This window comes from Octopus bimaculoides, chromosome 9 (assembly GCF_046866305.1).
Source record: "Octopus bimaculoides isolate indiv1 chromosome 9, ASM4686630v1, whole genome shotgun sequence".
Classification (NCBI taxonomy): domain Eukaryota; kingdom Metazoa; phylum Mollusca; class Cephalopoda; order Octopoda; family Octopodidae; genus Octopus; species Octopus bimaculoides.
Genome location: NC_142936.1, coordinates 69,675,566 through 69,701,419, shown reverse-complemented (window position 1 = coordinate 69,701,419; position 25,854 = coordinate 69,675,566). Strand labels below are relative to the sequence as shown.

Genomic DNA, 25,854 nt, shown 5'->3' with positions numbered 1-25,854 from the left:
AATTTCCAAAATGATTGTTTTTTGCACATAAAACACAGAGTTAAATGCAGCCTAAAATATTGATTCTGATAAGTGAGATATGATTTTTTTATCAATCGAAATTACAGTGGTAATAAAAAGGTATTTTACGCAAATGAAAATTACTTTCAAAAGTGTCCAGGGAGAGAGTCCTAAAATTTCTATTGCTTACAAATTAAATAGATGTATGCAGCTTAGAGAGAGAGAGAAAGACAGAGAGAGAGAGAGAGAGAGAGAGGGAGAGAGAGAGAGAGAGAGGGAGAGAGAGAGAGAGAGAGAGAGAGAGAGAGAGAGGAAGCCAAATATAAAACTGCATGGGATTTTATAAATGTGTTATTTTTAGTTGATTTGTCATAAGATGTGTTAACAATAAAATCAGAAGTAAAAGTTTAGGTATTTTAATACTTTCGCTAACAAAGGCGACGAACTGGTAGAATCGTTAACACGCCGGCCAAAATAATTAGCAGCATCTCGTCCGTCATTACATTCTGAGTTCAAATGCTGTCGAAGTCGTCTTTGCCTTTCGGGGTCGATAAAATAAGTACCAGTTGATTACTGGGATCGATGAAATCGTTTTATCCCTTCCCCCGAAATTGCTACCCATGTGCCAAAATTTAAAACCCAAAACTTTCGCTAATATGGTGATTTGTAACAGGAAAATATTACTAGAGAGTAACTAAAAATTCCTTAGAAAAATGTCCTAAAATATTAACAATATAATTAAATGTATTTACTTCGATTGTGGCGAAGAACGCTGAATAATAGAAGACTTTCAAATTTGAAAGAGCAATGTGATTTTGATTTTAATCCTTTTTTGAAATCATTTTCCCTCTATTTCCTTTCATTGTGTACATGAAGAAAGCTTGAATGTTTTATTATCAGACCCCTCTACAATAATAGAAACTGCGTTACATATCTGCTTTCCCCCTTCTGTTTCAAAGGAGTGTTCGACACAATATCAGCTAGAACGTTAATGAGAACAAGAACAAGTTTGAGCATTAGTTGCACCAGTAAGTTTTATAGGCAACAATATTAAAAAAACAACTCCTTTTAATTATGAAACTATACGTTTCTAATATATTTTGATTTCCATGTATACCTTATTTCTATTGCATTCAATTTTCGTAAATACTATATTGCTATTGCATTCCCTTTTCGTATGTGCCTTATCTGATTTTCGTGTTACAAATTTTACCCGCATAACCCATTACTCTAGCAGTATATACTCAAATATTGTATAAAAAGAGAACAGCATCAGAAGAAAACAAAAAGTGCTTAGCTTAGTAATCAGAGGAAAAGAAAACTGGGGGTTACCTAATTTCAGATTTTTTTAAAAATATATTTCCAGGACAGTTACTAAAACAATCAATGAAACCTGCAGACGATATGAATGCAAATATTGACACCAAATGCCTGAGAATGTTGAATATGTTGAAACGAAGGAATGATGATTCTATTGCTTCATATTTCTTCCAGTAACGTTACCTTGTTGTTTATCAAGTTGTCTATAATAGAGAAATTGGTGACTAAATATGCAAGTACGATTTTTTTTTCATTTCAGCACACTAGGTAGAATAGTTATAATGTCTGAATTGCGATAAAGTTTGATAAATTTTGTCTGTGAGCTTTCTGTATTCACATCGGACTTATATAAATACTTGCTCATAAACAAAATGTCTCTAAGAACTTTACAGGAGAAAATTAATTCTTCGGTTACGTTCAGTAAAACTAGTGATAAAAATCGTAACTAACCATAATGATATTTATTCCTTCTTGTCATAGTAGAAAACAATGTCTCCTATTGACAATTGTTATATGAATTTAAAGAGTCTATAGGTTATTTTGATTACTGAATCCAGTAATATATATCTTATCTTATTTCAAAGCAATACATTGATCTAATTGATATAATTGTTTTGCAACAGTATAGTAGCGAGAATATTCGGTAAACTTAATACAGCAAGTTTTATTTAGCTGGCTTCCTTCAGCGCAGTTATTTTGTTGTTAGGTGCACACGAAAGATATTTTAGCTGGATATATTTCAATTGTATACCCATGACTTAATATTTCAGTAAATTATACACAGTAGTACTTTACATTTGGGTACACTTGAAAAGGTTAAAATTATGTGATATGAAGGCATCAGATACCAATATTAAATATACCTTTCGAGAAAGCTATCACATGTTCTCGATTAGAATTTTTCACTCAGTTCCTTTGAGATTCTGCCGTTTCTTTTGCCAAACGATAACAGTACAATGATCACTGTCTTCTTTGTAACAATAAGAAAAGATTCACACTAAATATGTCACTTCTATGATTAATAATTATCGTTCTGCCTCATATAAACGTGTCTGAGTAAAATACACACACACACACACACACACACACACACACACACACACACACACACACACACATGCATATACATATACGGGAAATTCACTAATGAAAAGGTTTTTTTTTCAATTCCAGAACAAAAATAGATCAAGACACTAACTACGATGCCATTAATAACAGTTAGGATTTATTAGAAAAAAAATTTTAAAAATAAGGACATGAAGGAAAATGAAGCAACTGTGTTGGGAAAAAATAGTGATAGAAACTTCAAAAGTCTTTCGCGAACTTTCATTACTGGTTTCGAACGCCAAAAACACAGTACTGTTTTCTTTCATTGCTCTCGCTGATTCAGACGTAGCTGTTGTGAATTGTTATCAGAGATGTTGTATTAAGAGTACATCTTTAGAAAGAGTAGATCTTTTACATTTCTGTTGATATTATTAGCAGTAAATAAATCAAAACAGAAGTTGAAGTTCTGAATGTATTTGATAGTAAGTGTATGTGATTGTGAGAAAACTTCCTCTACTCTTGAAGGGATAATAAAGAAAGGCTTTGTTTTCAATTTTCGTTGAAACAGTATTGTAAATATCAACTGTTCCTCAAGTTATTATGTGTTAATCCATTCCACAGGGCAACATTTATTGATAATGCTGTTTTAGTTTTTCAGGTCTGAATCACCACTACCTTGTTTTTCAGCTGATTCTGTCAAAATCGCGCCACTTAACGAGTCAGAGTCTCTCTTTCCACCAGGTAGAAATGCTCCCCCTAACGAGTCAAATGGTTGCCATAAATATGGCCTGTCATCTTGTCTCTTTATATTTGGTAGAAATGCTCCGCCTAACGAGTCAAACTGTCTCTTTCCACCAGGCATAAATGCTCCGCCTAACGAGTCAAACTGTCTCTTTCCACCAGGCATAAATGCTCCGCCTAACGAGTCAAACTGTCTCTTTCCACCAGGCATAAATGCTCCCCCTAATGAGTCAAACTGTCTCTTTCCACCCCCTAACGAATCAGATTGTCTCTTTCCGCCTGGCATAAAAGCGCCACCTAATGAATCAAAGTTCTTCTTTGAACCTGGCATAAAAGCACCACCCAAGGAATCGAAAGTACGTTTACCACCGGGCATAAAAGCTCCACCTAATGAGTCGAAGTTCCTTTTTCCACCTGGCATAAAAGCACCACCCAAGGAATCGAAAGTACGTTTTCCACCGGGCATAAATGCTCCACCTAATGAATCGAAAGTACGTTTTCCACCTGGCATAAATGCCCCACCTAACGAGTCGAAGTTTCTTTTACCACCTGGCATAAAAGCTCCACCCAAAGAGTCAAAGTTCCTCTTTCCACCTGGCATAAACGCACCACCCAAGGAATCGAAAGTACGTTTTCCACCTGGCATAAAAGCACCCCCTAACGAGTCAAAGTTTTTCTTTCCAACTGGCATGAAAGCACCACCCAAGGAATCGAAAGTACGCTTTCCACCTGGCATAAACGCTCCTCCTAAGGAATCAAATGAACGTTTTCCATCGGAATCATCCGATGAATCAGCACTGCTCCCAGCAGATAGACGTCTTCCACTTAATGAATGGCATGAACGTTTTCCCAAGCAACCACTCGTTAGATCAATACTACCTTCAATTGGTAAAATTCCTCCACCCAAGGAATCGAAAGTACGTTTTCCTCCTGGCATAAATGCACCACCCAATGAGTCGAAGTTTCTTTTTCCACCTGGCATAAAAGCTCCACCTAATGAGTCGAAGTTTCTTTTTCCACCTGGCATAAATGCCCCACCTAATGAGTCGAAGTTTCTTTTTCCACCCGGCATAAATGCCCCACCTAGTGAATCGAAGTTTCTTTTTCCTCCTGGCATAAAAGCCCCACCTAATGAATCGAAGTTTCTTTTTCCTCCTGGCATAAATGCTCCACCCAATGAGTCGAAGTTTCTTTTTCCACCTGGCATAAAAGCTCCACCTAATGAGTCGAAGTTTCTTTTTCCACCCGGCATAAATGCCCCACCTAATGAATCGAAGTTTCTTTTTCCTCCTGGCATAAAAGCCCCACCTAAGGAATCGAAGTTTCTTTTTCCACCTGGCATAAATGCTCCACCTAAAGAGTCGAAGTTTCTTTTTCCACCTGGCATAAAAGCCCCACCTAATGAATCGAAGTTTCTTTTTCCACCTGGCATAAATGCCCCACCTAACGAGTCGAAGTTTCTTTTTCCACCTGGCAGAAAAGCTCCACCTAAAGAGTCGAAGTTTCTTTTTCCACCTGGCATAAAAGCCCCACCTAATGAATCGAAGTTTCTTTTTCCACCTGGCATAAATGCCCCACCTAACGAGTCGAAGTTTCTTTTTCCACCTGGCAGAAAAGCTCCACCTAAAGAGTCGAAGTTTCTTTTTCCACCTGGCATAAATGCTCCACCTAAAGAGTCGAAGTTTCTTTTTCCACCCGGCATAAATGCCCCACCTAATGAATCGAAGTTTCTTTTTCCACCTGGCATAAATGCCCCACCTAATGAATCGAAGTTTCTTTTTCCACCTGGCATAAATGCCCCACCTAATGAGTCGAAGTTTCTTTTTCCACCTGGCATAAATGCTCCACCTAATGAGTCGAAACTTCTTTTTCTATGTAGCACGTGCATTCCAATTGGTAAATCTTTCACGGAATCTGAAAGTCTTTTATTCATATTTTTGCTGTCGGTATTCCAATAGGCTGCATCGAATTCATCATTTTTCAATTTTCCTATTGGTCCCTTATCGACCAATTGTCGCTTCTCGTTCTGCAATTAAAAAAGAAAATTGAATTATAAACAATTCGAAGAGCCTAGACTAAAGATCTATGGAGGTATAATAAGAATAATCATTTAGATAGACTGGTTTGAAGGGGAAAAAAACTTAGTTAAAGCGAAATATTTAACCCGTGGAATGATTATGTTGGCTGGCGTGTGCCTTTCTAAACCAGATAAGGTACTCATCTGATATGGATTAATAGTGTTTCCTTTAATGAGTATAGAAATTGAATTGATAAGCTTTCAACGACATGTCTGCAATAAACATTTGGAAATAAACATATTAAGTTACCATTAAATCAATGCGAATTTCAGCCTAAGATAATTGACTACATACGAGTAAATTCTACAATTACAGGGGGACATTCTCTGTCTCAAGGGTTGCGTTTACAATAATATCAGTAACAACAATTTTGAAAATGTTCCTATATTCCTACACACTTGGATTGAGGTCTTCAAATTATACTAAAGTAACAAGACTCTGAACACTATGATTCCACTGCATTAGGCTGATAATTTATTTATTAACCATGTAAGACCAAAAGGATGGTCACAGCTGCAATTCCTTTGATAATTAATTGGTTGAGGTCTTACCTTGGTCTGAACAATCATCACCAACCATTTTAAAGTGTTTTCATAGCAACAGTTGACAGCTATTATGTGGCTTCAAACTGTTTGGTTAATTTTTATTCTGAGATTCCATGACAACAAGCTGAATATTTTTGCTTACTGCTTTTATTGAATAGCGTAGAGCCTCAAAGCAACCAAACAGCCAATGGCAGTGTGAAAATATTAACATGAAACTTGAAACTATGTTGTACTCCAATGCACTTCATAACGATTTTATACAACTATACTATACTGAATTGTACAACACTACAATATTAAATGCTCCTACTTTATTCGAAAACCAGAGTACATCGGCATTTCTAGCCTGTAACATTTTCTAGTAAGTGCCGAGTTATTTATAAGCATATTTCTTCTAAAACTGATGGGTCAAAGCTATAACAAGTACTCGGTCAATCTTTGCAAAATGTCTATACAAAGAGTTACAATGCTTATATAATATTAAAGAAATAAACAAGTGTTTGTAATAGAAAAAATTACTATTTTGTAGGTAATAAAAGATTAAGAACAATCTCTGTATGCAGTATGTTTAAGAAGTTCGCTTAACAGCGAAGTAGTTTCTATTCCCACCGTGTGGGAACTTGAGCAAGAATATTGAACCAGAGCTCTGTTTCTGTAAGCTAATATACTTGATGAAGCAAGTGAAACTTATGTAATGCCAACTTTAGGTGTTTTCAGAATCTGAGAATCTCCATTTCTATAACAAAACTGTTAATATGGCACCAATATATACACCTCCTGTATATATATTTACGCGCGCACGTGTGTGTATGAGTGTGTGTGTGTGCATGCCTGTGTAAGTGTGCGTGTATGCGTGTATGTGTGTGTGTGTGTATGTGTGCGTATGTGTGTGCATGCGTGTGTGCATGTGTGTGAGCATGCCTATACGTATGAGTGCATCTTTGTGTTAAAACCCTATTCTCCTACGGCTTGACAACCAGTGCTGGTTTGTTTATGTTCTTGCAACTAAGTGCATCGGCAAAAGGATACCAATAATATAAGTACAAAATTTAACAAGTACTGTGGTCAATTTATTTGACCAAACCCTTGAAGGCGGTCCCCAGACATGACTACAACCCAATGACGGAAACAAGCAAAAATAAAGAAAGTATAGAAAAAACTATTGCCTGAGAACAAAATGATTTTTTGGTTTCACTTTTAGTCAGAAATTTGTGTATGGCTGCTTAAATGACGATTTAAGCAGTTCTTCAATATTGGTTCTTCAAGATTAATTCTTTTAAGTTTGGTTTGTTGAAAATTCTACACTGGTAATTTTTTAAAGGATTTCGGCGGAATTCTGATTTAAGCACCTCCATATAACCCCTAATATTCTTGTATTTGTATTTGTTTCAGTCATTTGACTGCGGCCATGCTGGAGCACTGCCTTTAGTCGAGCAAATCGACCCCACGACTTATTCTTTGTAAGCCCAGTACTTATTCTATCGGGATTTTTGCCGAACCGCTAAGTTACGGGTTCGTAAACACACCAAAATCGGTTGTCAAGCGATGCTGGTGGGGACAAACACAGCCACACAAAAACACACACACACACACACACACACACACATATATATATATATATATATATATACATACGACGGGCTTCTTTCATTTTCCGTCTATCAAATTCACTCGCAAGGCTTTGGTCAGCTCGAGACTATAGTAGAAGACACTTGCCTAAGGTGCCACGCAATGGGACTGAACCTGGAACCATGTGGTTGGTAAGCAAGCTACTTACCACACAGCCACTCTTTATCTTTTTGAATTTTCGTAAAATTTTTGTGAATTTGTTTTCAAAACAATGAAATTCATAATAAAAAAGCAATTAAAAAAAAAATTTAACCTTCCCTCCCACCCCGTAAATCTTAAAATTACTCTTTTTCGAATTTGTTTTTAAAATAAGAATTCAAAATACGGACAGTTTGAATTTTTTGCTTAAATCCCAGTAAGGGACCACTCTTGAGTGCATCATCATTCCATTAAATGTGTTTATGAGGAGGAAAAATATTGAAAAACAATACATCTCACAGTGGCAAAGAAACGTAGAAGGTATCAGGTGGTCGTGAAATGTGTTAAGAACAACAGCTAAATCACCCTTAAATCACACACAAAATCGTATGACGTCCCCCTTGTAGACACAAATTCTCAAAACGTTTCTGAAAATTCCAAATAATGAAAAAAGTTATGGAGGATGCTTATATCAAAATCCGCCAAATATCTTCCCGTTGTCATTTTGCTTCGTAGAGGCTCCTACCTAATCTGTAAAGTTCTTTGATCTGCCCTAATTGCTCTTCTCTGTTATGAAAACTGCTCCATCCGCGTGTTTACATATTTTGTAAGCTATAAATATACTTTTTGTTTCATCTCCTTCCCCCTCTCCACATTTTCACTTCTTCATCATTTTTCGTAAGCTGCACCCCAAGATACTTACAGAACACTTCTTGGTGCAGGTTCTTGATAGATGTATCATGATCAAGTTAGACCATCGAGTTTCTCATTATTATTATTATTATTATCATTATTATTATTATTATTATTATTATTATTATTATTATTATTATTATTATTATTATTATTATTATTATTATTATTATTTTGGTTTATCTCAGGTTCGGTCTTATTCCTGGTAGGGATTATGTGGCTAGCGGGTTACTACATATAACCGTAGGCATCCGCAAGTTTTCAGCAGTCTTTCAAGTGCTTAGGACCCTCCCGATAATCCTTGCTGTCTCTAAAAGACAAATTTTCTGTAGAACCTCTACCGGGAATTGTATTTCAATCTCCCTCAGCCATTTGTCTATATCTTGGTTTACTGTTCCCAGAGCACCAATTATTATCGGCACGTGCTTTACTGTTCGCACGCCCCAAATCCTTCCTATTTCAAATTTATGGGGAATATTTTTTGTTTTTCTTCCGCTTTCTTTACGATCCTGGAATCAAACGAGCATGATGGATCGATAAGTAAGCAACTTCGATATTCCTTAACTATGTTTGTAATACCTAGTCTATTGTTTTCTAATCTCTTGTCCGTTTGAATTGGAAAGTCCCACAAAATCTTACATTTCTCCGACTCTTGTACTCTTTTGACACGATAATTGTACCATGTGTTCCTAGCTTCAAATTGCCATTTCTGGCTCAGTTTCCAGTGTAAAATCTTTACAACCTGGTCGTGCTTTCATTTCTTGTATTCTTCCTGTGTGAACTTGGAGCATTCTCTCACAAATGTGTGCCACTGCCTCGTTCCAAGTTTCACAGGCTCTACATTTTTCTGATTATTATTATTATTATTATCATTATTATTATTATTATTATTATTATTATTATTATTATTATTATTATTATTATTATTATTATTATTATTATTATTATTATTATTATTTTATGTTTGACTTTTGTTTTGCATTTGTACAAGTTGGATCCAAGTCTCACCCAGAGACCTCAAGAGACAACAAGTTAGAAGTTCATGTAGGTGTTATGCCTAGGGTACCATATATTTGGATTTGTACAATTTTGTTCAAGTGAATGTTTAAGAAATCATTATTATTATTATTATTATTGTTATTATTATTATTATTATTATTATTATTATTATTATTATTATTATTATTATTATTATTATTATTATTATTATTATTATTATTATTATTATTATCATCATCTCCATTTAGGATTCACTGTATTCGAGGTAGAATTTATGTGGTAGAATTTAGCAGATTTCTCCCTGTAACTTGATATATTCTTCTACTCCATTTTCTTTTCTTTGTCTTTTCTTCTTCATTTCGTAGCCAATCCATACTATTTTCAAACCATTCTGGTTCCTGTAATCTATGGTTATGCTTTTCTTAATCCGAATTGACATTTCCAGCCACATGGCTTTACATATATATATATATATATATATATATATATATATATATATATATATATATATATATATGTAATCTCAAGGCAGTTCATCACCTGTGTAAATTTTAGGGATCGCTGTTTCTTTAGCTTTGAAGAATGAGAAGGATGTTTCCCTTCATTGAGTCTCTGGCTCTCTCTGGTTAAGTTCGTGCAATATTAAATATCTCCTTTACCACCTTGTGTCTTCGTTAAATGTGTGGACCAGAAGTTTGTGATTAAAGTGATTCTTAATGTTTTCTAGTCGTCTGTTATTTATTTTTTCAGCATGAATATTTAAGTGATTAGTATATTAACACATTTTCCAAAACGTCTCTTTTATTGTGTTAGTTGTATTTTTGCCTATTTCATTTGACTTCTGTTTTTTTGTAAGTCTGACTTTAGTGTAATTCACTTATCAGTTTCTTAATCTTGCAATGATACTAATGTTATTAATTTGCTTCATTTCAAGATTTCGTTAGCGAAGTTTCCTCGTCAGCATCATATATCAGTTCCTGATATAAATTCCTGTCTTCAACAGATTTTAAGCATCATGTACAGCATCCGGTTTATCATCATCATCATCATCATCATCATCATCATCATCATCATCATCATCATCATCATCACACGTTACTATCATTATTATTGTTGTTTTTCGTTTTTCCTCATTTTATCTTATAACCAGCTTAATTTTGCTCGCCTAGTTTTTTTTTTTTTATCACATTCTCATTGCTTGTTGTAGCTGTATTCGGGTAGTTTGTTTCTGTGGACAGAATGACTTGCAGGAACCCGTTATAATTATTTATTCTTTTGTGGAGTTGCTTGTTCACCTGTAACTTAGATAGGTGTTTACATCGATCAATGTTCATCGATTTTGCTATAACCTCTTTTAGTTTCCTTATTGTGAAGTACGTTTCTATTCCCTTTATTGTTCAATTGGGGGCTGAGAATATATAGTTGATGTATGTATATATATATATATATATATATATATATATATATATATATATATATATATATATATATATTGTTGACAGTTTCGATCAATGATTGTCTTCACAATGTTGGATCTTAGATTTTTTTTTCTCATTTGTATCTGGATATACAGTTGTGGCTGCGTATCTCGTTGAATGATTCGAACCATAGCTTTCTTCATCATCATTCTGAATTTTAATTTCTTTTAATGTTGCGTCCATTTTTTTCTTTAATATTCAATATACATTCATTTCTCGAGAGTTTTTCTTTTTTTTTAACTATCATTGCTTATTAACAATCTTCGTACATCTGCATATGTGTTGGATATAACGTTTCTTCATTTCATTTTTTTTCTCTATCCATTGCCCAGAAATCTCTTTATAACAATACAATATTGTATACATTACTTTAATGTCCAGAATGTATGTCGTTAAAAACTGATCAGTGTAAATGAAAATATTAATATTTCTTTACGATTTTTAAGTTTGACTTTAGTTTTTCCTCTTTGTGCCTGTTGAGATGTTGTAATGCTGTGTCTGGTCTTATGTGGTGGATTCTGTAGTAGTTTCACTGGGTTTCGGAGTTTATGCATCTGTGACCGCCTCTGTTATATTGCTTTCATTGATTTGTGAAGGTTTATGTTTTGTATGAAGACAGTCCTGTTGCAATAATTGGTTTGTAGTCATCTTTCTATGCGTAGTCATATTTTTTTGTTTCTTTATCAATGTACATCTTTCAATGAGTTGTAGAATTTTATTTATCTATTTTTAAAATCTTGTTTCTTATAAATCTCTTACATTCGCAGTAAAATTCTTCCTCATTTCTTTTCCACTTCTTCTCCACATCTCATATTTCTCTTTTATAGAGATTGTGCGTCTGCAATATAATGATGAAATATAAGTGGAATGTAATAATTCAATGAAGAGCGTATTGAATGACCGTTCTCTTTTAATTCCCTATTTAGTTTTGGACACTAATAGCGGTTTTTCTGTCCAGTATTTACTATCTGAAACGAAAACGTAGATGGATCACATATTGCATTATTTTCACACTGTGGTCACAATAATCTCTTGCTAGGAAGTCAATTACAAATCCTCACTAGCTCTGTCATGTTTTTGCGGCTGACTGATTCATCTGTGAAGGATTAAGGAAAAAAACCTTCACTTTCTTTTACTAATGTTTGTTCATTAGCAAGCCAGGTAAAATGTTTAGCGGTATTAACGTCTTAACGTTCTGAGTTCAAAGGCCATCGAGGTCGACTTTGCTTTTGGTTATTTTGAGATCGATGAAATAAGTGCAAGTGGAACAAGTGGATCGAAGTAATCGACTAAACCACTTCCTCAAAATTTCAGGCCTTGTGCCTATAGTAGACAGGATTATTATTATTATTATTATTATTATTATTATTATTATTATTATTATGATTGTTCAGTAGTTTTATTTTTACAACGTGCTTTCACTTCACTACCGAGCGCAGCTCTGTGCGCCTTGGGTATGTGCTGTGGTTTGCTGTGATGCTCTTATGGTTACTGTATTGAAAGTGTTTTGCGTAGGTTGTGTGCAGTACCCAGTAGTGCAATTTTCCGTATGTTATATATATTTGTAAGTCCTGGTGTTTTTGTTATGTATTTGTCTGAATATTTTTTTATCATACCTAAGGCACCTACTATGATAGGAATTGTTTCTGTTTTTAGATTCCACATTCGAGTTACCTCTATTTCCAGGTCTTTGTATTTTGAAAGTTTTTCCATTTCTTTTAGGGAAACGTTGTCATCTGCTGGTATTGATACATCAATTAGAAAGCATTTTTTTTCTTCATGATCTTTGACAACTATATCTGGTCTATTTGCCTTATTATCATCATCATTATTGTTGTTGTTGTTTTGTTGTTGTTGTTGTTGTTGTTGTTGCTGATATTGTTTTTGCTACTGTTGTCATTGCTGCTGGCGTCGTTGCTGTCATTTTCATCACTGTTGTTATCAATCAATAATTAATGAGGTAAAAGAAAATTACGGTGAGAATTTTCTCATCACATTTTATGTTTATTGATATTATCGTCGTTTTACAAAACAGTAAGTTTCTTAATGGCAACTAGCTTTTTTTTCATCTTATCGATATTGGTGACAACCCTACCTTGAAGATAAATAGATAAACATTATATACATTGCGTCCAATCCATCTTCTGGTGTTACTTCTGTAATTAAAGTTTTAGCAATAGTATCAAAATTACCGATTGCATTCGGCTTTCATTTAATGAAACTGGTATAAAATACTGAGTTGAGGAGTAAAAAAATTCAAGATATATACCTATGTGAGCTGAATTAGTTGTGTAAATGTTTAAGTGTCTAATTTATGTGTTTGTACTCAAATGTGAGTATGCATAAATTCCTATTGATGTCTACTTGCATGTATGTGCGTGTTTGTGTGTCTGTGCGTGTGTGTCTGCGTGTGTCAGTGTATGTGTGTACGTGCGTAGATATATGTATATTATTATGTGGATGAGTGAATACTTATGTATATGTACATCGATATATCTATGTGCATGCGCGTTTACGCATAAATGTGTAATCCTCAATTAAACATCCATTAATGCTATATCACCCGAAGAAATGAGTGCACCAACATGATCTACTCTATAACCGTGGTTACTACGGACTGTACTGTAATGATTCTAGGAATACGGGTTAGGATCGTAAGAAACATGTGACTTGTGGAAACGCTCGTAGTGATGCATTAAAATATTTATAAATTCCATCCAAGGGTGAATATTACTATTATTACTATATGATATCGGATGTTAGCATCATCAGGCTGGAGCCGATATAATAGAGTAGGATATATATATATATATATATATATATATATATATATATATATATATATATATATATAATATATTATTATTAATATCAGGAAATCAATATTGGAAAATTCATCGGAAAGATATATACATGTAGAGTAATTGTTGTATTAAAACAATATGTAAAAATATATGTAAATATGTATAAGGATCAAAATATAATATAATGATAATAAATATGTCAGTTTAAAAATTTTGAATTAGGTTTTAAATTATCTTACAATCGTTTCGAATATGTTTAACTAATGATTTATATATATATATATATATATATATATATATATATATATATATATATATATGTATATATATATACATATATACACGTGTGTGTTAGGGGTGTCTGTGGGAGTGTGTGTGTGTGGGTAGTCTGTGCACGCGTTCGCGACGTGAGCTTTTATTGATATATATATATATATATATATATATATATATATATATATATATATATATATATATATATATATATATATATATATATATATATATATATATATATATATATATATATATATATATATATATACATATATACATATATGTACACACATACAAACGCATGCATATGGATACACATACATACACACACATATGTATGTATGTAAATTCTTTTCTCTTTTTAATTATTTAAATTCTTCCTATGATAAAAAGCTCCATCGTTAGGATGTAGTTATCAAAAACAAATCCACATTTTAAACTTCAGGGAAGTATCACCTATCTTTACTATTCCACTCACAGATTATATTTGTAATATGTAAGTTATTCGGTTGACTTCTGTTTCTGAAAACCCTAGCGTATCCAAATTGTCATTGAGGCATTTATTCAGAAAACCAAGTGCATCAATCAAGAGTGAATTTATAACTTGGATTCAAAAGCTGGAAGTTTCGAAGTAGTTGTCCTCTCATTCTTTGATTTTCAGGACAGCTGACCTCTATGAGGGTACATAGTTTTTCTTGTTTGATACATGTATGTATGTCTGTATGTATTTATGTATGTATGCATGTATGTATGTATGTATGTATGTATGTATGTATGTATGTATGTATATGTATAATCCTCTCTTTGTCTTTTTAATTCTTGAGTAAATTTTGAACGGTTATCTACTTACTAGTAAGGTAGTGAAGGAAATTATCTTGTTTTGTTCCTCATCCTTTAAGTCTTAAGAAGGCCTTTCAGATTTTTATAATCCCAGACATCGTGATCATTTGTAGCATACGAATTAAGGATTTGCATTCTCTCTCCAAGATCCCAATCTCCGCTATACTTTCTCCAGACGAGTTGGTTTATGTATGTATGTATTTATGTATGTATGTATGTATAAACGTACGTATGTATAAACGTACGTATGTATGTATAAACGTACGTATGTATGTATGTGTGCCCGTATATGTGCGATTTAATATCAGTTATTATTTATTCTTTTGTGTTTTCTAACTAGTTTCTTAAGAAAGTGTTTCTCTGGCGAAGATAAACTTGAAGTCAACGAAGACAGTGAATATAATGTTTGGTGCGATTAATCAAACAGAAGGGTGAATTATTATCATATTGTAATGTTATGGCAGCTTATCATCGAACTATATTCCATTGAAATGACATCTTATAATCCTGTTTAATCTCATGTTAATACCTCTCCACTAAACTACCTATCTACATGAACTACAGCGAAACGTACAAGCGGTATTTTTAAGTAATACCCGTAGCACTTTCTTCGTATTGTAGTTAGTTTTAAACATTTCTCTTCAGCATTTACGCTCGTTTAAAGTGTAATCGTTCAAAGATTTAATGATCGAATTAAAACATTTGCAAATTTCTCCAAACTTTGATAAATACGTGATCGCTTGTATCTGATTGATACAGACAAATGCTCCACCCGCGCATTTATGTGTGTTGTGTGCGTGTATGTGCATACGTATATATGTATGCAGGTTTGTATGTGTATGTATATATATATATATATATATATATATATATATATATATATATATATATATATATATATATATATAAATTATTTTATATTTTTTAACATATTCTCTTCTCTACTTCTTTCCATACATTCACATCATATATAAGTATTATTTTGATATTCGCAAATTTACGCCTGTAAACTACCAGGAAAATATGAAGAATCAATATTAGAAATCTCTTTTGGAAACCTCCAAAGTAAAGGACGAATCTAATTCAACCTAATTCAATCTAATTCACACATGCACACACACACACATATATACACATACAAACATATGTACACACGGGGCGAGCGGGTATAGATATGGCGTAGCAAGTTTGTTACTCAACCATATAGTTCCTATTTCACTTCTACTGCGTAACACAGTCGAAAGAGGTGGTGTCAAAATTTTCCGAACTAGTTCTGTAGCGCGCCAACAGAGAACAGTACACTGTTGCGTTCGCAGTGAGAGCTAACAGTGGCCTTCATGAGGCTGAGTGAAATCACTGTGATTGCTTCACAAGTTGTGAAATTTGTGTTTTTTGTGATTACCTGTGTTCTGTAGTCCGCGATGTTTGCTATGGGCATGTAGCAGGAACAAAGAGCCAACATGAAGTTTGGCGTTACATACGTACATATATTGGCACAACGATAGTAATTTTATGGGTCGATTACATACACTTCAGTTTTCAACTAATATTTTTATTTTATGAACTCTGAAATTTTCTGCCAATTCGCCCTATATATATATATATATATATATATATATATACACGCACACGCACACACACACTCGCACACATAGAGATAGAGAGTCTGTGTTTGTAATTGTCCGCGTCACAACATGACAACTGGTGTTGCCTTGTTTGTGTCAGAGACCAATCAGATAAGTACAAGATTTTAAGAATATACTATTAGTGCAGCCATGCTGGGGCACCTCCTTGAAGATATTTTCAGTTGAATGAATCGACCCCAGTACCCTGCAAAAACTTTTAAAGCCTGATACTTATTTTATCGGTCAATTTTTCCGAACCGCTAGGTTATGGGGACGTAAACACCCCAACACCGGTTGTCGAGCGGTGATGGTGGTGGTGGGGGGGGTAGATATATACGACGAGCTTCTTTCAGTTTCCGTTTTCTAACTCCACTCAAGAGGCTTTGGTCAGAACGAGGCTATAGTAGAAGACATTTGACCTAGGTGCCACGCAGTGGAATTGAACCCGGAACCATGTGGTTGGGAAGCAAGCTTCTTACCACGCAGCCACACATGCATCAGTATGTGTGTGTGTGTGTGTGTGTGTGTGTATATATATATATAAGACGCTTAAATCAAACAGCATGAAAAATTGAGCGATAAATACTGAAATTTTGAATAATATAAGCATGAATTTAAAAATATGTGACAGAATGTCACACAGAAACGATACTAAGAAAAGGCCACGACACAACGTAGTCGTGTAAAAAAAGATTATCAAAATAGAAACAAACGAAGTAAAATACCAATACTAGAGCTAAAATACAGAATGAAACTCTGAGATCGCGCCATTCTTGATTGGAGCAGAAAAATGACAGAAAACCAGTAAGAGCACGTAATGAAACAGAATTTAGATAACTGCGGAATTTATAGAGGCTAGGAAGAATCTATTAACCATATTGTCTATTGCTACCCTATTTTAACAAAATACAGATACATGTATGCACACATAAATATGCGTGTATATGTGTGTGTGTGCGCGTGCGTGCGTGTGTTTGTGCACTTTATTTAACAAGCCTTCATATAGAGAGAAATCTCCACCTGGATGAAATGGAAGGTCTATTTTTTCGAAAAAGGTATATCCAGTCCTCGTTCTGGAATAGTTACCATCTTAGATCCTACAAAACATACATTACCATCTTAGATCCTACAAAAAGCCACCACATATTAAAGACCAAGTTAGATTTGAAAATTATCTCGTAAAGGTAGTAACAAATGTCAATTTCAGCCATAGATCTAACAGATTCCAACACAGACTACAAACATTCGTTGAACTTTTTAAAACATCTCCAAAACCTTCATAAAAGCAGATAAAATGTAGATAATCACACACATAGCAAACTGTTAGTCGATACCATAACGACTTATGGTTTAATCAACGTTGAGTCAACAGATCATGCTATGAAACTTAAAATCGAAGATAGAGTAGAACGACTCAGCCCACGAAAACCTTTTTGTAACCCTGAGAGATCACAAAAACAGTTTTACGCTGAACCCTGGCTGTAGATTTATAACTCTTACGAAAATCGAAATAAGTATCATCAGCAAATCTATACTAGACAGCATCATACGACACATCATAGCCTTCTCAAATCTTATTTAATGGATACGTAGCAGTTCAACCATTGAATGATTCAAGAAAATTGAAGATAAACCCAAATGCAAATTCATCCAGTTCGACATCGTGCAGTCTTACTCCTCGATCTCCAAAAACCTGCTTCGAAAGGTATCTGAGATTAGTAAAGAATGTGCAATAGTAACTAATACTGATATAGCTATTATAATTAATGCAAGGAACTCATTACTTTTTCACAATTCCTATTGAGTGATTGAGTGAAAAAGAATGGGGATGAGCTATTTGATGTGGTTAAGGAGAGCAATGATGATTCAGAGGTAGTGAATCTGGTTGGTTTTTACATTCTAGATGTTGTTACAAGAGAGATAACAGAAACTTTCATAGGATTATATAAGGACTACGGAAACGGACACGATATGGATAAAATAAGGAAATAATATTTAACCAACTGAACCTAAGAACTTCAGTTAATACTAACCTTAAAAAGTGAATCTTAGTACAAGAAAATTCAACCCTACCGTAAGCCAAATGAGGGTACTGCTTTTATTGACATGGGCTCTAACCACCCACCTCTACAACGCCGCATTAGTAAGGTCTAACTTTAAGAGTGGCATAAATTATATTGAACCAAACGTAGATAGACCTAAGAAGATAGAGGAAACTTTTATGGTAAACTACCACCACCACCACCTCCTCCTTCTCTTCCTTCTCCTCCTTCTCCTCCTTCTCCTCCTTCTCCTCCTTCTCCTCCTCCTCCTCCCCCCTCCTCCTCCTCCCCCTCCTCCCCCTCCCCCTCCTCCCCCTCCCCCTCCTCCCCCTCCCCCTCTTTTCCTCCTCTTTTCCTCCTCCTTCTCTTCCTCCTCTTTCCCCTCCTCCTCCTCCACCACCACCACCATCACCACACAGTATGAATGTAGTCACGAACATAGCTAGAAAATTTTCTGAAACTTTAGATAATCACTTCCCTCACTCACATAAATACATCAAAATCTTCGGTAGTACTACAGTCAGAGTTAGCTATAGATACTTCCTGAATAGAGGATTGATCATTATCAACCACAATAAAAATAACAACATTAGGAACACCTGCATCCTATAATATTAGATCTCCGGACAGCTTTACCCTGGACAATTGGTACCTAGAAAAAGAATTAGTGCACAATGCCAGAAATACAGATTTGAAAGGAAAAACAAGAACTTATAGCGGAATGACTTGAAACACCTTCAATGACAGATATACTCAGCATTTATTTTCGTTCAGACATTAAAATATTTTGTATGAATGTGCAGGTACACATACGTGTGTACTTATACTTATAAATGTGGACACGCACACGTATTCTCACATAAAATAATTAAGGGATTAATTAATCAAATGATGAAAGCAATTCATTACAATGATATCAGGGCTAATGTTTGGAAGACAAGAATTACGATTTTCTGATAAATTATCTCCCATGATCTGTATATTTATTTATTTATTTATTTATTTATTTATTCTAAATTCTTGTACAGTCTTGTGTAGCTATGTGTATTCTCACCCCAGATGGGAATGATTACCAATGTTCCCATGTTGCAGGGAAAAAAAGAAACCCAAACAACAAAATGAAATTTGGTTTTTTGTCTTCAAAACTATCCAGAAACAGTTATGTCAAATAATTATATAAAAAAACGTCATCGTTTGAGAGTAAACTGAAAAATTCGGAAATTATACGAAGCCAAGATTTAGCAGGTCTCTTTCAACAGTGTCACAAATAATAATCCTAATGTTGGCACAAGGCCATCAACTCCTGCATATAACCCCGGAGGGATGAAAAGCAAAGTTAACTGCGTTGGTATTTGAAAGTAAAGAATTGAAAGGAATACCGGAAAGTAGTTTTTCTTCGCGAATCTCTATTCATTTTGTCACAATGCTTAACTGGTACTTATTCTATCGATCCAGAAAAGATGAAAGGCAAAGCCGACCTAAGCAGTATTTGAACTCAAAACGTAAAGACGGACGAAATGCCACCAAGCATTTTGCCCGGCGTTCTAACGATTCTGTCAGATCAAGGCCTTGCACTCCTAAATAATTATTTCAGATTTTTGCCACAAGGGCTGCTTGGGGAGGTGGGGATAAGTCGATTACACTGACTCTAGTGTTCCACTGGTACTTATTTTATTGACTCCGAATGTATGAAAGGCAAAGTCAACTTCGGCGGAATCTGAACTCAGAACGTAGCGATGGGCGAAATCCCGTTAAGTTCTTCGTCCAGCGTGCTAATGATTTTTATTTCTTTATTGCCCACAAGGGTCTAAACATAGAGAGGACAAACAAGGTCAGACAAAAGGATTAAGTCGATTACATCGACCCCAGTGCGTAACTGGTACTTAATTTATCGACCCCGTGCTAACGATTCTGTCAGCTCGTCGCCTTCTTGAACTCCTAAATAATTATTTCTACTCTAGGCACAAAACGTTCAAAATTTTGTGGGAAGGGGGGCTAGTCGATGATATCAACTTCAGTGCGTAACTGATACTTATTTCATCGACTCCGGAAAGAGGAAAGGCAAAGTCGACCTCGGTGAAATTTGAACTCAGAACAAAGCGGCAGACGAAACGCCGCAAAGCATTTCGCCCGGTGTGCTAACGATTCTGCTAGCTCGCCGCCTTGTTGCACTCCTAAATAATAATAACCAATAAGAAAATAATTTAAACTGTAAGAAAAAAAAAGTTACTGCTGTTTTTCTCTTTACGAAGAAATAAAATGTATTCATTTTCTACGGAAGATCATTTGTGCGTAAAATATATTTTATATTTTCCACATCATTATGAAATCGGTTGATTTTAAATGATTTTCAGTAAATATGTCAGAGAAACAGGTTTTTTCAGCCAAAGACAATTACCTCTCAATTATTATGATTGACCATTATTATGATTGACCGTTGACTGAACACTATTCAATTTTTTTTCTCCGTGTTTTTCTCCTTGTCTCCGTATTCTTTCTGTTGAAGAGCGTAGCTCGAAACGTCAAAGACTTTCCGTATTCCCGAGCGTCATACTAATATATACTTTTGTTATTTACACCACCTGTCCTCGTCTGTTGTTATTATTTGTATATTCTCTCCTATATATATATATATATATATATATATAAATTTAGAGAGAGAGAGAGAGAGAGAGAGAGAGAGGAAATCATCGCTCAATCACCATGTGGTACTTTCCAACTAATTGTCGCTATATATATATATATATATATATATATATATATGTGTGTGTGTGTGTGTGTGTGTGTGTGTGTGTGTGTGTGTGTGTGTGTGTGTGTGTGTGTGCGTGCGCGCAAGCGTGTGTGTATGTATATATGTATATATATGTGCGTGTGTATAGGTATGTGTGTGAGTGTGTTTCTCTGTGTACGTGCTTGTACCTCAGCACCGCTTGACAACGGGTGCTGGTGTGTTCGGAAAAAAAGAGGCGAATCGAATAAGTACCAGGCTTAAAAAGAAAATAAATCCTGGGATCGATTAGAACGACTAAAATTTGTCAAGGCGTTTCTCCAACGTGTTTGCAGTCTAATGAACAAAACAAGTAAAAGATAAAAGACACACACGCACGCACGCACACACAATACCATTCTGTATGGATGTTGTCTCAGTGATATTCGTTTATTGGTTTTGGTTATTCGACTCAAACCCAGTACTTATTTTAAAGATATATTTTGTTTATTTATTTATATTTGGCCAAAATGGTACTTATTATATCCGGATCTTTTTCCAGACTGCTAGATACGTGGATTTAAACAAAGTCCGATCATCAAGCTGTGAGTTGAGGTCGAACACAAAGACAAACACACGTACTCATACATACAGTCATATATGAAATAAACGTAATACCAGCAACTACGTTCTTTACTTATTACGCTCACACATATATAGTTTTCTTTTATTATGTTTGTAAGATATTGGTCAGCTCGGAGCTGTAGTGGAAGGCACTTGTCCAAGGTGCAGCGCTGTGGGAATGAATCTTAAATCGCCTGGTTGTAAAGTAAACTTTTTACCCAAACACTCATACCTGCGCCTAAATCACTTTCTCGGAACCTATTTATCTCTCCTAAAGATTTCAAGTGACGGTAACATAAGACTGTCTATTAGAATAACACTCCACTCAGCATTCCACATGAGAATACGTCTCACTAAGGCTAAACACACACACAGCTCTGACGCACCGTGTTTCTATATTTATTAACCTATTCATTTATCTCAGTCTCTCTTACTTGGCAATCTTGCATAAGGACTATATTTAAAGTAATGTCTCTTCACCTAGCATAATGACGTTTCATTCAATTATGGATTATTAATAATCAACGAGAAAGATTGCGATCTTAACTTTCATGAAATGTTTTCCTCAGAAACAAAACTAAGGGAAATTATCATAAACAAAATCAAGGCAAATGTCATAATGCTTTTGAAATGGCAATGAATGGGGTGTAGTTTAGATGGCATAAGATGCATTTGAACAAATAGCTCTATATTGATCAGTTATTATGCAATTTCCTATCAATAGGCTAATTGAAGCACATTAATTTCGATGCATTTTTTTCGATAAAATCAGAAAAGTTTTAAACAGATTAGAAGGCTCCTTTGAAATTCGGATTTCACGCATTATTTTTACCTTCTCCTATTCTCTTTATCTATCACTTTGTCTTTGACACCACTACATGTGTATGCATGAATGCATATATATATATGTGTGTGTGTGTGTGTATGTGTGTGTGTGTGTGTGTGTGTGCGTGTGTGTGTGCGTGCGTGCATGCGTGTATGTATTTATATATATTGTTATATTTATATTGACCAATTGCAAAATATTTTACTATTGCTGAATTTGAAGTTGACGGATCGATACCATAAAAAATGAAAATAGCTTCAAACACTGATTGTTTCAACTAATTAAAAATTGTGATCGTTTTAATTAATTAAAGCTATTTAGAAATCATATCATGTAAATTTAAGACAAGGTATGACAGTTTTAATTAATGAAGTCATATTAGAACTTATTTTTAAAAAATGAGTTTGGATCTAACGTCAAATTGCTTCGCACGTTACAATTTCACTTCTGTATTCAGAACTTGTTTCATGCAACACGTGTAATTAAAGATACTTAATTAATATAAAGTTTGCTTAAGTATGTCAGATATATTGGATATCTATCGTTAGACAAATTTGAGTCTGAATAGGTTTTAACTTTCATATAGAAATTAAATATCATTGGAATTGCAAATGTTCAGTTGGGAAACTCATTAGTGTTATAATTCAGTGCTTAATACTAAAAGTAGAATCTCATTTACATAGTACACTTTTTCGATTGTACATGAAACCCCTAACTGATATCACAAGCCGCATTTCACTCCACCTCAAAAATCATTGCGCATGGCTTATATACAAGCAACTACCATATCGTCTCGTGGGCTGCAAGAACATTGAGCTCAAAACCATTTTTTGCATGGAAACGTAAGAACTTAGTCTCTTTCATCAGCACCATATCACATGCGTACTATCTGTCAATGAACCTTTTAACATGTTATAAAATAAAATGCAATGAATTTAGAAAAATCGTAACACTAGTTATTTCAAGTTTTCACCAATAAAGCCAATTGTTTTATAATTGATTTATTAACTTGTTGCCATCTCTGCGCAGTAGCATGAGCAGCAGAGTACAGCCTCTCGTTGACAAATATTATGTGTCGTCTCACTATGTTTTCTATATTTACTACAACGGTGTTTACTCATCTGCTTTAGACAGTTGTACAGCTTTCCTTCACACATCAGATGAGACACCAATCTTTATCTTGCTTTCTTCACCACTATTCTGACTCACTCAAGACTTGGTGGTAAACATTTCCTGAATAATTAATGTTCTTTAGATTCTCTTCCAATTATTCTCCTTTTCCTGCCAACAGTAAACTAGAGATTTTCAAAACTGAACATCACATATACAGATCTCAGCCATTTTATAGCCTAAGTGAATTTTCGACAGGAGTAGGCGTGGGTGAAATTAACTATAAACGATACACAACTGCACTTTACGTTTTTCATATTTATGGTAATAATTATACACATACATATAAATGCGCGTGCGCACACACACACACGCACACACACACACACACACACATTATCGGTCAGTTGACATAAGTTACAATGAATGCACACTAAAAATATTTTGAGGAGTTACACTTTTGTATATTGGAGTAATATGCTGCTGGTTATCACATATAACCGTCAGAAAGTTACAATAATTTCGCCGAAAAGACAATAATCCTAAAAAAAACTTGCCGCCGCGAGTGCATTTTTGAAGTCAAAAAGTGGAATTTTTTAGCTGCTGCTCTCATGACAGAAACTTCATTTTAGAAAGGTCGTGTTCCCTGTTCGTGAGCTAGGGTACGGACAAAACATACGAAGTTCACCACTTGCCTTTGGTCAAGACTGGAATCGTTCAAACGGAGGCAACGCTTTTTCCCTCTCAGGGTTTTTTTCCGGCCGGGCTAAATGGTTAGCAGCATTTCGTCCGTCGCTACGTTCTGAGTTCAAATTTCGATGAAGATCGAACAGGACTTCCAGTTGACCTTGATGATAAGCTCCTTGGGGCATTACTTGAAGAAAATCCTGCATTATCAGTTGAAGAATTGGCAATAAAGCTTAGTCCAAATCATACAACCGGTTAACATCATATTCAACAACTTGGAAAGATTCCTAAACTTGGAAAATGGGTACCACTCATGAATTGCCCGAAAGCAACCGCAAATCCCGAGTTGGCATCTGCTCTTCTCTCCATTCTCGTGAACTCATTTCACCCTTTTTGGATAAACTTGTAACTGGTGACGAAAAATGGAACTTCTATCGAAATGTTAAATGTCGTAAACAGTGGCTCGGTAAAAGGGTAAAAGCTCAACCACAATCAAGAAGGGAACTTTATGGGAAAAAAGGGGGAAAAGGTTCTTCTCTCTATCTGGTGGGATTGCAAAGGAGTAATTCACTTTGAATTGTTACCACCTAATGCAACAATCAATGCTCAAGTTTACTGTCAGTTTGAAGAAAAAAGACCCGATTTAGTGGATCGAAAAGGAGTGATGTTTCATCAGGAGAATGCGCGACCCCACACTGCAAAGATCGCATCACAGAAGATCGAAGAGCTTGGTTGAGAAAAAAATCCTCATGCACCTTATTCTCCCGAGCTTGCTCCTTCAGACTACTATTTGTTTCGTGGTTTACAGAATCATTTGGGGGACGTAACTTTCGCAAGGAGCTCGAAACTGACATTTCAGAATTCTTCGCTTTGAAACCAAAAGAGTTTTACATTGATGGGATTAAAAAGTGTGTAAATAGATGGAAGGAAGTCATAGATAATCAGGGAAAGTACATTGATGATTGAATTTCAATTAAATATAACATTTGATCACTTGTTTTCTTTATTCAAAATTCGGACAGAACTTACGGAATGAACCGATATATGCATATATGCATATATATATATATATATATATATATATATATATATATATATATATATATATATATATATACATACACTCACACATATCTATATATAGTTAAATGAGATTCGGATAAAAAAAAAACTTGTAGAATCCTATGCAAAGCTCGTCCACAGCTATAGGCTACCTTATGTCATCATACTGTAGAAAGGATCCTGAATGCACCTGGGATGTATGACAATGATTACTATCCATCCATCCATCCATCCATCCATCCATCCATCCATCCATCTTCCATCTATCTATCTATCTATCTATCTATCTATCTATCTATCTATCTATCTATCTGTGTGTATGTATATATTTATGTGTGTGTGTGTGTGTGTGCGCGCGTGCGTGCGCGCGCGTGTGTGTCTGTGTCTGTGTGTTTATAAGTAATAGAATTCATAATTTCTGACCGATATCTTCTACCATTGATTTCACGCACAAATGTGTACGATCTTCATGTTTTCTCTCAGGAAGAGATTACATTTGACTGACTCATTTATATAGGATTTAGATCTCCTTAAAGTTCTCCATTTAACTGTAAATGGAATGCTCCTCCCTTTGAGGATCCAG

General features: G+C 34.8%; 1 protein-coding gene across 1 annotated transcript in view; it reads right to left on the bottom strand.

Moving 5' to 3' along the window:
• Positions 1-2,525: 2,525 nt before the first annotated feature.
• LOC106868044 (uncharacterized) overlaps positions 2,526-25,854 on the bottom strand; it is a 62,578-nt gene continuing 39,249 nt past the window's right edge. The window contains exon 2 of the mRNA XM_089357675.1: positions 2,526-5,134. Within this exon, the coding sequence (XP_089213801.1) occupies positions 3,014-5,134 (2,121 nt within the window). The 3' untranslated portion in view covers positions 2,526-3,013. The remainder of the gene's footprint in view (positions 5,135-25,854) is intronic.